Source organism: Bombyx mandarina, chromosome 05, assembly GCF_030267445.1.
Source record: "Bombyx mandarina strain Sakado chromosome 05, ASM3026744v2".
In the NCBI taxonomy this organism is placed as follows: domain Eukaryota; kingdom Metazoa; phylum Arthropoda; class Insecta; order Lepidoptera; family Bombycidae; genus Bombyx; species Bombyx mandarina.
This window is the reverse complement of record NC_143212.1, coordinates 3,276,212-3,291,000: the sequence shown is the minus strand read 5'-3', so window position 1 is coordinate 3,291,000 and position 14,789 is coordinate 3,276,212. Positions and strand designations below refer to the sequence as shown.

Genomic DNA, 14,789 nt, shown 5'->3' with positions numbered 1-14,789 from the left:
CTCGTCTATCTAACATGAAATAAAAGTTATTATAACTTTCGTTATTTCTAAACAGATTTTTGTTTTGTTTTCGTTGATTGACTGTGATATAACTGGAAGTGCAACTACTTAAGAGGTATTCTATTAGGTCTTAAAGTAATAGGCCGTATCCATTTTTGAAAGGGACAACTCAATTTATTTCTGTGAAGGGGAAGCCGGTAATGGTTCCCTAATGTATAACCACTCACAGTTAAGAGCCATTCTGATTCCGCAGAAAATTATACAAATCTTGAGGGATAATAATGTATGACAATTTATCAAAATTTACTTGTATTCTTGTAACTAAAATAATTTAAGGTTTAATTATATGTTTTTGTTGTACATGACAAGATCACGATGCATCTGGTTTTAAACGGTTTCCGAAGCATATATGTAAATACACAATGGTATTGTTACAAGCTTTTCTTTTTCTTTCGGATAGGTGTCCGCGTTTGGGAGGCGCGCAGGGTATGCGGGACATAATGATCTACAGATGTTGAGAGCAGACCGCGGGCACATGGATGTTTTAGGGCCTAACCCACCAAACGACTCCCCTTTATTTCTCTCATTCTCTCACCCGACGTCCGATCACCGACCAGGGACAGAACCCAGGCAGAGCAGGGGGGTTCCCGCCTTCAATACTACAACCAGACTCGCGGTGCCTCTAGGACGCCCGACTCCCGGTTCGTCATGGCGATAGTCGACGATTCTACGTCGGTCGTTTCGGTACGGCACCCCGTCAGACCGCCCCAGGGAGTGCTGCTGGTGTCCCGGAATACCCCACTGGACCAGAACCAGCCTGCTAGGTCAGAACGCGATACACCAACTGCTGCTCTTACACAGCAATTCCGTAGAATTGCTTCCATTTTAAGCGCGCTAGAGTGCAGGTATCGCGCCGCGCGGCCTTTCCCCCTTAGGTTGCCCCGTAACCATCCCCTACTCTGACCGGGTTCTGACCCCGGACGGAGATCGGACGTCGGATGTAAGAGTGTTATTTCATATTGAGACATATTTCGTTATTTTTTTCCTAATTAATAGAGACAATGTTTTTATACCATACTAGCGGCCCGCTCCGGTTCCGCTCGGGTCTTTAACAAAAATCAACAATATTTGACGTTGTTTTATTTTTAAAAATAAAAGAACACTTATTGCGGCATAACTATAATAGTAAGACATGTGCTGTTGTGAAACTTTTTATAAATAATAATGTATTCTACAAAGTCGTAGTACATAATTTTATTCTATCATCAATAGTTTTCGCACGGTACGCGATGTAAAGAATGTTTTAGGTAATTTTTTTACACCTTGGGTTACATTATTGGAGTTTAAGTAAGGATCCCTATTTTTTTCAAAAATGATTATAGTCTCTGTCACTCTGAAATAGTGTAGCTTTCAAAAAGTTAAAGAATTTTTCAAATCGGTTCAGTAGTTTCGGAGCCTATTCAATACAAACAAACAAACAAATCTTTCCTCTTTGTAATATTATTATAGGCTAGTGAAACTCGGTTACGATCCGTTGTGACTCTTGCTAATTGTTTGAATAATATCTCTTGAAACTTGTCGCGCGCTACTTAGTGATTATCTGGAATAGTTCCTTAGACTAGGTGTGTCTGCGTATAATGGCTGTAAAAACTTTAGCAGTAATGCTTAATACTCCTGTCTAAATTGTGTAATATTTCAAATATCAAGAGCTACTGTGCCGACTTTTGTTTTATAGTTCGAATTTGCCTGTTCCGGGGAAGGTCACCTTCGTAAACAAAACAGCAAACAAAGCGTACGACGAGGTGTCACCATTGTGGACACGACCTGGACACGGCGGAGCATACGCTCGCTGTCTGCCCCGCTTGGGAGGTGCAGCGCCGTGTCCTGGTCGCAAAGATAGGACCTGACTTGTCGCTGCCTGGCGTCGTGGCGTCGATGCTTGGCAGCGATGAGTCATGGAAGGCTATGCTCGACTTCTGCGAGTGCACCATCTCGCAGAAGGAGGCGGCGGGGCGAGTGAGGGAAAGCTCTCCTCACTACGCAGAAACCCGCCGCCGCCGAGCAGGGGGTCGGGACCGGGGTCGTATCCGTGACCTGGCCCCCTAAGAGCTAGGGGTCCCACCCGTTTTGTGCGGGGAGAGACCCAGACGTGGGGTGGCGTGCTTGCACGCTCACCCGCAATAGGAAGCCGGGTGATGGCAGACCGCGTTCCCCCGACCGCTCTGGGGGAAGGTGTAACGCGGCGCCATCAAAGCGGGCTCTCGGCCCGCTGAACGAGGGAACCGGTGGTCGTGTCGCTGGCGGCCACCGGTCCGGCGTCCGTGGGACGGTGGGATGGATGTAATGTGCTCTGCGTCAACCCTGTCCCGCCGTTTCAATAGCCCCGACTGGGCTCCGGCCCGGTCCGAGGTAGGGCGCCGGTTGTGAGCGGCAGGAGTTTTTAGTGAGGTTCAACTCCCACATACCCCACCTGCCGCGCGGGTGGGGATCCGGCGATTTTCTCCTGTGGAAAAAAAAAAAAAAAAAAAAAAAAAGCGCGTTCTATTCAAATCACGTAGCTATTGTAGGAGTATTTACAATTGTAATGAGTTACGTGGTTATTTGCCTAAACCTAACGACAGTTACTTACATACGTATGAACTGGCCCAGGTGTTTGCACTGGTTTTATTGTTTCCAGAATTTGTTATTAAATTTCAATGGCTCGAAGGTAAGCTTGAGAATCGCCAATACGCGAAATAGGTGCCTTGTCGTTGTGTTATGAGGCTGTCTGTCGTATGAGCAGACGACTCAAGACCTACTCTATGTTATTACTGAAGCTATAAGTTCTAGAAAGGCAAATAATGATGGATGCTACCCATTTTGACTCGAGGTCTAAGAGCTAGCTGTATTGTAATTGTAGATAGGCACTTTTCAAACTGGACTGACTACCATTGAGGTTTGACTGTCGACGTTTTTATTTCGTCTTGGAAGTCGTTCATGAGAATATATTGAACACGTGTTTTCTTAGAAATTTTAGTGTTGTCCCGCATTTTGGAGGGTACCTAATTCAGTATTTTTGTTATATTCTTATTAACTACATAAAATGAGCGAGAAAATTTCATGAATTCTATTTACATAATTTCTAAGGAAACAAAGCACCTCTAACTATTGATATATATTATTTACATAATATATTATGAATAGATCTAACGTTGCGGTTATGGAGATACTCGTATCATGACTAGGGGATGTCGTTCTACGGATCGTTCACAATAAAATTGTTCAGTTTTATGACGTCATATATCTATTGAAGTGTTATCGCAAAATGATTTACGCCGTAAATATTCCGGTAGATTTGCGCTGATTTAAAATTATTTCTATCTAAAGGCGATTCACGATAGGCGATAGGCGATTTCACACATGATCATTAATGATTCCAGTACAAGTTGGCCTTGATCTTGAGCTTGGTCTTCGACTCATCCTCTCCAATATGTCCTAGGTCATCCGAGTGAAGGCAGTAACCTCTTTTTTATCAGATGGGCTGATAAAGGTCTGGCTTTATTGGCATACTAATGCAGATTAATTTCTCCTTCAGTCTTGTCATGGTGGGGAGTGGTATTCACTTTTTGTTTTCAACGGGTTCCACCCATTATTCGTCAGGTTATCCTCATACCCAACATTGAAATCGTCGGATATTTAGCTAAAAAAAAACAAATAGTTCACTATGAGAAAATGAGTAATTTTATTTTGGGGAAAAAGAAATATACTATAATATAACTGGGATTAAGGCTGTCTCGAGACTTGCCTATGAGAAATGTAGTTTTCCGTTTATTGTATTTATTTATTATTTCGTTATATCCCGAGTACACCCTTACCTACTCTATTCTATATCCGCTACTGCACTTGAATCGTGACTCTATGAAAGGCTTCGTACAATCACTACATCAAATATTGACTCGTTACTTACCTTTCGTTATACTCGTACACCGGTCTTATAACATATATAGCGAAGACACAAGGTAACTGTGTTTGTTTGTTGTTCCAAACACGAGAACTCGCAGAGTACGTGACGTTTTTCCCTAAAACAGGGACCGAAGGCTTCGTGAATTAGTCGTCACTAAAACGAATCAAATTTGAAGTCTTTATAGTACCAGAATAAGTGCTGTACTATTTTTAGCATATAACTGCATTTACATAATCCAGGTGAAAGTTATTTGGTGAGGCCACGACCCCCAGCATTGAGGATTATCGACAAAATGAGAAGGAGTGCATTTGCGTAACTCGTTTTGTTCTCTACGTAACTCTTGGGTTTCGTTTTTACTGTGTAACTGAATATTGATCCTTCAGTGTGCTTAGTGCGAGTTTTTTAACGTTATCAATAGCGTAAAAGTTAATCCAATTTTGTATGCAGTTGGAACAGCGCCCCTAGCGGCAAACGTAGGCAAACGATCCCATTCCATACAAATATGAGCTAACTTTTACGCTATCGAGAACGTTAAAATGCTCGCACTAAGCTCACTGATAACGGAGTTTTATTTTAGCCGCGTTCGGACGATTGAGGGTCGAGTGATGACGTGTTTTTACAGCGGTTTGTCTGGTACGTAGCCTCCACGGGGTTCCACAAGCACGCTGTTCTTTAAATGAAGTTTAAGACAAAGCCTGCTGAGTTTCTTGCTGGGTCTTCTCAATGGGTCGCGATTCCGATCCAGTGCTCGATTCCGAGTGTGGCTGGAATGGCCCCTTAGGCTACCAGAGGATAGGTAAGGGATAAACAGAGGCTTAAAGAATAGTCTGGTAGTAGTTTGACTGTGGTTGCTAAGACGAAGCCAGAATAGTTCCTCTGGACTACTGACAATTAGGTAGGCCAAAACAATGCTGACTGATATCCGCGAGCGAGGTTAGCTATAATGTAGACCTATTCGCGTCTGCTTTTGATGATATAAAATAAGTTTTATTGCCGCTCCAAAGCGGTGGAAATTGGCCGAACACTGAATTGAATACGAGTAGTTTTATTTATTTTAGTTTTAAATATCATAAATTACAAGACGAAGCCATGGGAAACAGATAGTGATGAGTTTGACGGGAAATATTTACTTATCTTTTTGACTTGTGTGATTTTTGTTCTGTGTTTTGTTTCGATCGAATGCACACACGATAAACTAAATGTTAGCGCAAACAGTATGATTCTGTAAAATTGGATGTCATTTTGAGAAATTCCTGTTTTTATCTTTAAAAGAACTCACGGCCGGGAGACAGCTGAAGAGGCTCGCGCTCGTCTGTTGCTAAGTGGTAACTAGAGTTCGTAGATGCCAGGACGTTCCAAAGACAGTTTACTACTAGAAGAATCGCTGTTATCTTTGGCAATTATGCGAACAATTTTGATTTTGAAACATAAAATTATTGAAATCCACGTATTTCTTTTGAAAATTACTAATCCCGTTGTGTAATCAACATTTAACGACTGTCGTATTTATTACTTTCACAAAATATACCTTGTGTAATCATGTTATTAATGTTGAAAACAGAAACTTGGACCACAACGTTCCCTTGAAAGTTATCGTTCAAGTTAAACCTAACAAACTCAATACAACTAACATCTTAAATTAAATCGAAGCACTAAATCTGCGGCGAGTCTTATGTACGTGCACGTGAGATGTACAAATAACGCACTTAATAGTTGGAACCTTAGCTTAATCGGTTTAATTTAAGTAATTTTCTAAGTTATTTGTAAGAGGACTTCGATAATAGGTATCTTAAAGTGAACGTATCGGGTATGTTTAGAAGGATTATGTATTTTTGCGACTATCTAATCATTGAGCTATTAATTCTTTTGAAACTTTATATCGGCGTAAATGGGTTGATCATTTACGGCCTATGTAATATTAAATAATAAATAATAATAATAATATTTATTCAAGCCTCTTAAAATACAAACACATACAAGAATTCTTAACACTAGTATAATAATGGCTTTATATTTAATACATGGCTTTTTTATGAGGTATACAATAACAATATTCCTTGACTTTTATGCTAGGAAAACCTGTGTTACGAAAGTCAGTGGTTCAGTGCTAGGTCACCAGGTAAAGAAGGTTAACCAGGAAGAACGATCTGTAAGAATAAGTACGTACGTGTGTGGGTGTGTGTGTGAGTGTGTGTGTGTTAGTGTGTGTCGTTTCGTTTTAGATCTGGAAGGACCTGGAAGACCTCTGGAAGATCTGTCTGTGTTTACTATTAATTCAGCGGTACGGCTTAAGACATAAGTTTCTATCAAACGATCTCTAGAAAAAATGCCATGACTATCTTCAAAATTACTTGCAGCAGATGTAGCATTTGATACTTTATAGTCATTTAGATACCTGTCAGCGACGCACTCCATCGGGCTGGGGCTGCAGGGCGGGATCGATGGAGACAGCTGGTTGACGGAATCAGACGGAGTCACGATCCTCAGCAGTGTGGGACCGATCGAAGAGAGAGAGAGAGAGAGAGAGAGAGAGAGAGAGAGAGAGAGAGAGAGAGAGAGAAATAGTGACAGTGGCTGCTTAGATCTACAATACGAACAACCAAGGAAAATCCGAATGATTAACAAACTTAATGATTAGACACGCTGTATTTGATTGCAGATTTTTTTTTGGAAATGGGGAAGTGCACGGGCTTGATTAAAATCAAAAATGATTGGGATGGGATAAAGATTTGACTGGGTAGTCTGCTAGGTACAATCATTGAAATACAGCGCTAAAGGTGGGAGGATGACTTAAAAACATTGTGATGCTTGTCCACCTGATGGTTGTCTGGAAGATATTGCTCCTAGCGATAAGACCGCCAATTGTACTTTTTTTTTGTATTTAATGTTTTACATTGTTAATTATTTTGGTGTACAATAAATAATACCATCTCTCTCTCTCCCTCTCTCTCTCTATAGGAATAATGTGGACGAGGAAAGCGGAATGTAGAAAGCCTAAGGTCTAAATGTCCTAAGATCTGTCCGAGCTGCATAGTTAGTATAAAATATAATATGATAGTGAAAACCGGTCACGCACTGGTCTGACTATCGTCAAATCCATGAAATATACCCATTTGTTGAAACACGGCCAGAATTTAATTGTACTGCACCTAACTGAGTAAATAAAGTTTATTCATAGTTTGTTCGGGTTTTTCGGAAATAATAAACGCGAGGTGCCATAGTAAATAAAATGGGTTCGCGGGTACCTGATTTTATTTGGTAACTAGCGACCCGCCCTCGCTTCGCTTCGGAAACATTAAAACACACATGAAACCAAAAAAAAAAAAAAAATTAAAAAAAGTAGCCTATGTTCATCAGGGACAATGTCGGCTTCTAATGGAAAAAGAATTTTTCAAATCGGTCCAGTAGTTTCGGAGCCTATTCGAAACAAACAAACAAACAAATCTTTCCTCTTTATAATATTAGTATAGACGTAACCAGAAATCGTTTGGTACTTTATGCGTCGACCCCTGGAAAATGCATTATTTCTGAATAATAACTTTAACGTGGGTGAAACGGGGGTTGCGTCTGGTGGGTATTAGCAGACTAAAGCTTTAGAGTGAGTAGAGTAAATTTTTTTCTATTGTTATTCTCAAAATATCAAAGTCTTATGATTACTCTTAAAATCTTATTACTTATTTTCTATAGGTCTCGAAATCTGAAAATAATGTCATGAGACTGGTGGCAAAAGGACTTAACCTAATAAGCTATTGGAATATAATTAAAAGTAATTTTTGCGGCTAAGTCTTGCTTTGAATTTATATTCAATTTTTATACCGTCTACACCTTACAGTTATCATGGTTACGAACGATTTGTGTTACTCGATGAACAACGAGAAAGTCCTAAATATGTGTAAATAAAAATAGACGGTAGAAGACGTAAAATTGACTGAAGAAGACATGGATAGAATGAGTGAATGACGATATGAGAGAGAGAAGAGTGAGTGTTGAGATGACGGTTGATAGAAGAGAATGGAATAGAAAAATACGCTGTGCCGACCCCACCTGGTGGGATAAGGTAGAGGCGAAGAAGACGGTAGTTGACACTATATTTGAATACGACGAATAAAACACCTTAGTCGTTCGTGACCACGAAAATCGGTATTTGAAACATCGAAAACAATTGGTGACAATAAAAAAAGCAAGATTAAATCGTAAAAATACTCTTAGATATATATTTTCTTTTTATTGCTTAGATGGGTGTACGATCTCACAGCCCACCTGGTGCTAAGTGGTTACTGGAGCCCATAGACATCTACAACGTAAATGCGCCACCCACCTTGATATATAAGTTCTAAGGTCTCAGTATAGTTACAACGGCTGCCCCACCCTTCAAATCGAAACGCATTACTGCTTCACGGCAGAAATAGGCAGGGCGGTGGTACCTACCTTCCACCAGTAAAACTCCACAATTATATCCACGATTCGTGAAAATCGATGAAAATTCTACAAACCAGAATGTTTAATTTGAAAAGTTTAAATCGTGTATAATCTGTTCTTCATTCAAATTACCAGTACCATTTTATAATATTATGACGTAATAAAACTATGTAAATTCGAATAGTGCATTAAACATTTGGATCACAGACGATCATCGATGCTGTTAAGGCGAAGCATTTCCGTGGCAACGTTATTATAAAACTAGATTTTACTTTAAACGTGATCGTTCGCCCTTTCCTCACTTAAATAATACTTCGCTCCGTTCGGTCGTAAATAGAGCTGAGGTGCGATTGTCGATGTTGTGTTTTTAAAAAAAATGCTTTGCATTAATTTAATAAATTTTTGTTTATATTGTTATAAGAACGATTGTTGATGCGAGTTATTATTATTTCTAATAAATGTAGCACTACATATTTGCATTTGTTATTGTATTTTATTTTGCCTGTATTGACATAGTGTTTTGTGATACCTAAGAAATTCTTTTTTTAAATCGATTAAATATAAGTCGATAATCTTATTGTATACAGGATTTAATTTCTCATACAATAAAATGAATTTTTGTAGCACATTGTCAAACCTGGTGGGTTGCGGCCTGCTCGTAGTGTAATGTCTATGAACTTGGCTAACTACCCAACACTAGATGGACCGTAAGTTAATTCATTCGTAAACGCAATAAAAATTACAAAAAAATATGAGCGCACAATTTTATTGTGTAATGGTTATCCAATGGCCATCAATGGAGTGCCACATATTCACTCTCGCTCTGTCTCTTTCTAATCCCTTCCCCAAGAGCGTTAAACGTTTAACGCAACCTTTTTGGAAATTGCATTAGAAGTTTAACATCAAAAAGTACGGTAATAATGGGAAACACCGAATAATAAGCGTTCCCATCTCTATTCCTGTAGCCGAGTGGAGTGGGCAAACCGGCCAGACGGGCCGTCATTCGAGTTAATTGATGACTGTCGAGATCCGCCCGAGACGAGATCGGCAATCATTCGAGATACCCTCGGCTTCGTTAGTAGAGGTCTCAAACAAAAACACATTACACCAATGACGTTCATGTGTTTGAGAAAAAAAAGGATTGTGTTTAAATGTATATCGATAAATTAATTTAGCCTCTACTTTTACCTTTTTTGAATTTTCTGTTTATCTGTTTAAAATAAGTTTAATTAAGTTTATTTTTTTTTAATTCAAAAGCAAGGCACTCGAATGGGACAAAACTATTTTTTTTAATGCTTAGTTTTGTGGACGAGCTCACGGCCCACCTGGTGTTAAGTGGTTACCGGAGTCCATAGACATCTACAACGTAAATGCCGCCAGCCATCTTGAAATATTAATTCTAAGGACTCAGCACAGTACAACGGCTGCCCCACCCATCAAACCAAAACGCATTACTTCTTCATGGCAGAATTAGGCAGGTGGTGGTACCTATTCGTCGTACCACCAGTAAAAGTTTCTCCTCTTTATCCCGATCAAAGTAGTAAAAATATGTCATTGTTGTCGATCCTTGACACGTCTACAAATTTCCAAGTCAATCGGACGTTTTGAAGATTACGTTTTTAAAGTTTCTGTTACATAAATTACCTATATAGATAAATGCAAATCAATAAAATCGTTTTCAAAAAAACCCATTAACTAGTAGGTGAGCTCACGGGGCTCAAACCGGAGTGATGCTAACACTGACCCTAGCAAGAGCAGTGCTTCGCAGCATCTACCACCGGATCGGAAACGCGACCCACTGAGAAGATCCGGCGAGAAACTCAGTGGGCTGTGTCTATGGGCTAATTCGCTCGTCGAGCCCTTCGTCGCAAGCGACGGGTTCGACCAGGACCGTGACCGGTGCTTGTGGTTAATCACAAAAGTGTAAAGTATTTAGAGCGATGAAAATTTTGACAAAACTAAAATGAGGGCGAGGTCATACCGTAGAGTATTTATTTATTTTATTTATGTATTGAGAAAGTATATTTATTTCAAATGACATACATAAACTCGCATAGCATAATCATTGTTCGTGTTTGTACATCTGAATGTGAATATCGGGGCGTGCTGTTAGCGTGTTCGATCATTGTCAGCGGGATCCCACTTCAATACCATCGAATATTCACTAGTCTGCTTTGTTCGGTTTTCCACACCAAGGGCTGGTATACTTTATCTATATTTTAATTATCTTTTATAATTTTATACTTTGTTTTTTTTTTATAAAAAAAAATGAATTGCTGTTCGTTAGTCTCGCTCAAATTCAAGAACGGCTGGACCGATTTGGCTAATTTTGGTCTTAAATTATTTGTGGAAGTCCAGAGAAGGTTTAAAATGTAGATAAATATAAAAATGATCGGAATTCAATAAAAATAACAATTTTGTTTTTTCTTTGATGTGTCCCCCGTCGGACGGATTCTTTTTGTTTGTTTTAGGTTTATTTTATACAAAGGTTTAGGTCTTTTATTTATCGATTGAGGCACTACGAAGTCTGCCGAGTCAGCTAGTATTTTATAAAATCTTTAACTAATGCACGGGCATGTTGCAATACATAAGAACCACTGCTATGACGTAAAGTCATTTTCCTGGGTTGTTTTTCTCTAGAAAAAGGGTCGAGCTAGCGATCTGCTTAATGCTAAATGGTCACTGGAACTATAAATATGACAATACAACTCCGTTGCTCAACTTGAGACGTATTGAAGGTTCAAGTTTCAATTATGTTGTATAACACTGGTGGGTTACTGGTCTTACTGGTGGTAGGACCTCTTGTGAGTCCGCACGGGTAGGTACCACCACCCCGCCTATTTCTGCCGTGAAGCAGTAATGCGTTTCGGTTTGAAGGGTGGGGCAGCCGTTGTAACTATACTTGAGACCTTATAACTTATATCTCAAGGTGGGTGGCGCATTTACGTCGTAGATGTCTATGGGCTCCAGTAACCACTTAACACCAGGTGGGCTGTGAGCTCGTCCACCCATCTACGCAAAAAAATACCAATTATTGTGCCGGTTTGAGAATGTTTCATTCACCAGAAGTAGGTGGGTCAGAGAGAGATCCGCGTGGTTTCCAGCGACACATTAACAATCACTCAACATACAGATGGAGATCGATTTGCGAAATTCGTAACGGTACTCCGAGAATATCGAGCACAGATATTGATATCTTCTGATCTAAGTGCACAATAGTGCGGACTCTGTTCGAAATTAATTTCGGTAAACAATAATAGAGTTATTGTTCGTGTATTGCGCTTCGGTAATAGTTATCGAAGTGAGTTTGTATTGAGTGAATTTTGAGTGGTCCGCTTCGGACTCAGTGTTAAGCACGAAGTTTGTTGTACGAAGCTTTATAACATTTAAGGGTTGTCATTGGACACTGACTAATTCGATGAGGTCCATATTTTATTGAATTCTGTAGTTATATTCAAATGAATCTTCATTGCAGTGGATGGTGATCTCAGAGCCGGTCCACGCAGGAGGATACTACCATCGTAGATGTAAAAACTACTTTTTTTCTTTTTCGGGTAGGGGTCCGAACCTCCTACGAGGGGTCTGCTTAGGGGGTCTCCAGGAGACCGCCCAGATGGCCCTTACCATCGCGGCGAAAGCGCGCAACCCGAAGGGGACGTACATCAAAGCCCTTAAGAAGATGGCCACAACAATAAAGGAGGCCACGGAAGATCTAGCTTCCAGATCGGCCAACGAGGAAACCCTGAGGCTGCAGGCACTCAGCGAGAGACAGGAGGCGAAGATCCTGCAGCTCAGGAAGGAAGTAGAGGACGTAAGAGCGGAAATGGTGCGCCTCGCTCAGACGACAGCGCAGCCCACTCCCGCCCTAACACTGCCAAACGAAGACGACGAGCGACACCTGCAGATAATCATGCGAGCAGTCGGGTCCATGCTGGACGCCCGACTCGAGGGTCTGGAGGCCCGTCTACTCCCAGAGCCTCGCTTGCGACCACCTTTGGCCGCTGACGCAAGAAGGAGGAGCAGAGAGAGCGAAATCGATCCAGACACTGCAGGTCTTGTGTCGGAGGCGACGCCGCCTTATGCGGCTCTGCCCCAGCTTGAGACCAACAAGAAAGTGAAGCCCAAGAAACAGAAGGGCAATAACAAGAAGACGACGCCGTCAGCTCCACCAGAGCCGCCAGCTCCACCCGAGCCGCGCGCATTCCCTCCGGCCCCCGCTGCCCTTACGGTCAGTTGGGCGACCGTTGCGCGTAGAGGAGCACGGCCGAGAAGGGAAAAGGAGCCAGCACCGACGACCAACGCGGAAGGCCAACGAGACAGAAACCCTGCCCCGCTCAAGCCTAAGAAGAAAGGTAGAAAGAAGAGACTTCGAACTCCGCGCTCGCAGGCCGTTATTCTGAGGCTGCACCCGGAGGCCATCGAAAAGGGGCTCTCCTACCGGGAGGTGCTCGCCGAGGCGAGGGCCAGCATCGACGCCGGAGCCTTAGGGATCCCCATCGAGAAGGTCCGGTCAGCAATAACCGGAGCCAAAATACTCATAGTGAGCGGCGAGGACCAGATCGCGAAGGCCGACTTGCTGGCCGAGAAGCTCAAGGAGGTTCTCTCTTCCAAGAGAGTAATGGTGACAAGACCGATGGTGACCGCTGCAATCCGCATAAGCGGACTTGACGATTCGCTGACGGAGGAGGAGATATGCACCGAGCTTGCGCGCATCGGCGAATGCTCCGTCGATGCAGTCAAGGCTGGCTCTATCAAGCCCGGATCCGGAGGAATGGGCCAGGTTCTCGTTCGTTGCCCGATAGCAGCGGCGAAGAAGATTGTTACAGTGACGAAGCTGCGCATCGGGTGGAGCGTTGTTCGCGTCCACCTGCTGGAGGCCCGGAGGCTACAATGCTTCCGCTGCCACGCGTTGGGCCATGTGGGTGCGCGGTGCCCGTCGTCGGTCGACCGCAGCCACGACTGCTACCGGTGCGGACAGACCGGCCACGTGGCATCCGGATGCACACTGGCACCGCGATGCGCCGTCTGCGCCTCCGCCGGGAAAGCAGCGGACCACACTTCGGGGGGCAAGGCATGTGCAAGGCCCCCGAGAAAACCGAGGAGAGAGGACGTCGCTGCACCCGCGGCCGCACCCGTTGCTGCAGACCGAAGTCAACTCAGCGAGACGACGACTCCGATGGACGTCCAGCCTCCGTCGGGCACAAGGAAGACCGGGGCTTTATGAAGAACCGGGCATGCCGATGAACCGAGGAGGAAGTCGTGAGGAGGAGGTCGTGGACCTCGGTTCGTAGGCAGTGAAGGCGGAGCGGGTGGTGCGGGCAGAAAGCCCCCACCCGGCTCCTGCAGGGACCGTCGATTGCTGGGTGCGGGGGCGCCCGGTGCTCGGCACTAAGGTCCTGTGGGGTGGTGGTGCGCTGTGGCTCCAGTGCGCCCCTCACGAGTCGTGGAGATGAGAGGGGGAAGAAGTCCCCGGTGGCAGATCCCGCCCAACGTAACATTGGGGTGGGAGCCGGCGAAGGCGGGCCTATGGCGCGCACATGGCGGTACCTGGGTCCCCGCCCAGCCGGAGTGGAGGAGCTCGTTGGGGTTTAGTCGGTAGTCGTTAAGCTGGGCGGGTTTGGCGAGAGCTGAACTTAGCCCAGCGCGCCTTTCTAAAGGCGTAGTCTCCGTGGACCAATTGGTTGAGGGCGCGGACCTCGGTTCGCGACTTCTTCCTCTTTCTTCCACCGGAGGCGCGGAGTCCGACATAACCCGGTCCGACCCCCGTCGGCAGGGTATCCGTAAAGACTAGGATTCCCCATCGATACCAAAAAAAAAAAAAAAGGGGTCCGAACCTCCTACGAGGGGTCTGCTTAGGGGGCACGCGGGGTATGTGCGGTTTGACGGTCTGCTGTTGGGAGCAAGCCGCGGGTCCAAAGAGACATAAAAACTTTATGACGTATTCACCCAAACTAATTCGGTACTATTAGGCGCTACTATTACACATTACTATTTCATTCAATTTGAATGAAAAACTTAACAGTCGAGAACGCGTGATTTTAATCGTAGGAAGTCAATTCAGACCTGTTCCATATGTTACAAGATGACAAAAAAAAAAAAAACTATTAGTTTTAAAAAAAGTATATTTCCTTAACGAAGCTGCCAGCCCTGTTCTCCGCATTGTTAGTTGGCTATTGCTATCGTTAAATTTAATATTCAGCAACGATTCTAGAATGTGGCATACACAGATACGACTTACAAATAAACGGTTATGTATATGGGAGATTCAATTCGCCAGTGCGGAGATGACTTATGTATAATCAACTTGAGGATTCCTTTTCAGTATTATTCTAAAATTTCTGGAAGATTAAATAGGTTGAACCTAATATTAGGTCGCTAGCGTAAAAAAGAGTCAGTATCCATATCCTCCTATAGTCATGCTTCTGCA

At 43.1% G+C, this 14,789-nt stretch overlaps 1 protein-coding gene across 1 annotated transcript; it reads left to right on the top strand.

Annotated features, from left to right (window-relative positions):
* Window positions 1-708: 708 nt before the first annotated feature.
* Window positions 709-13,586, top strand: LOC114252339 (uncharacterized). The gene is made up of 2 exons (XM_089727485.1): window positions 709-824; window positions 11,921-13,586. Exons 1-2 carry the CDS (start codon window positions 709-711, stop codon window positions 13,584-13,586), a joined length of 1,782 nt encoding a protein of 593 aa, XP_089583611.1.
* The last annotated feature ends 1,203 nt before the right edge of the window (window positions 13,587-14,789 follow it).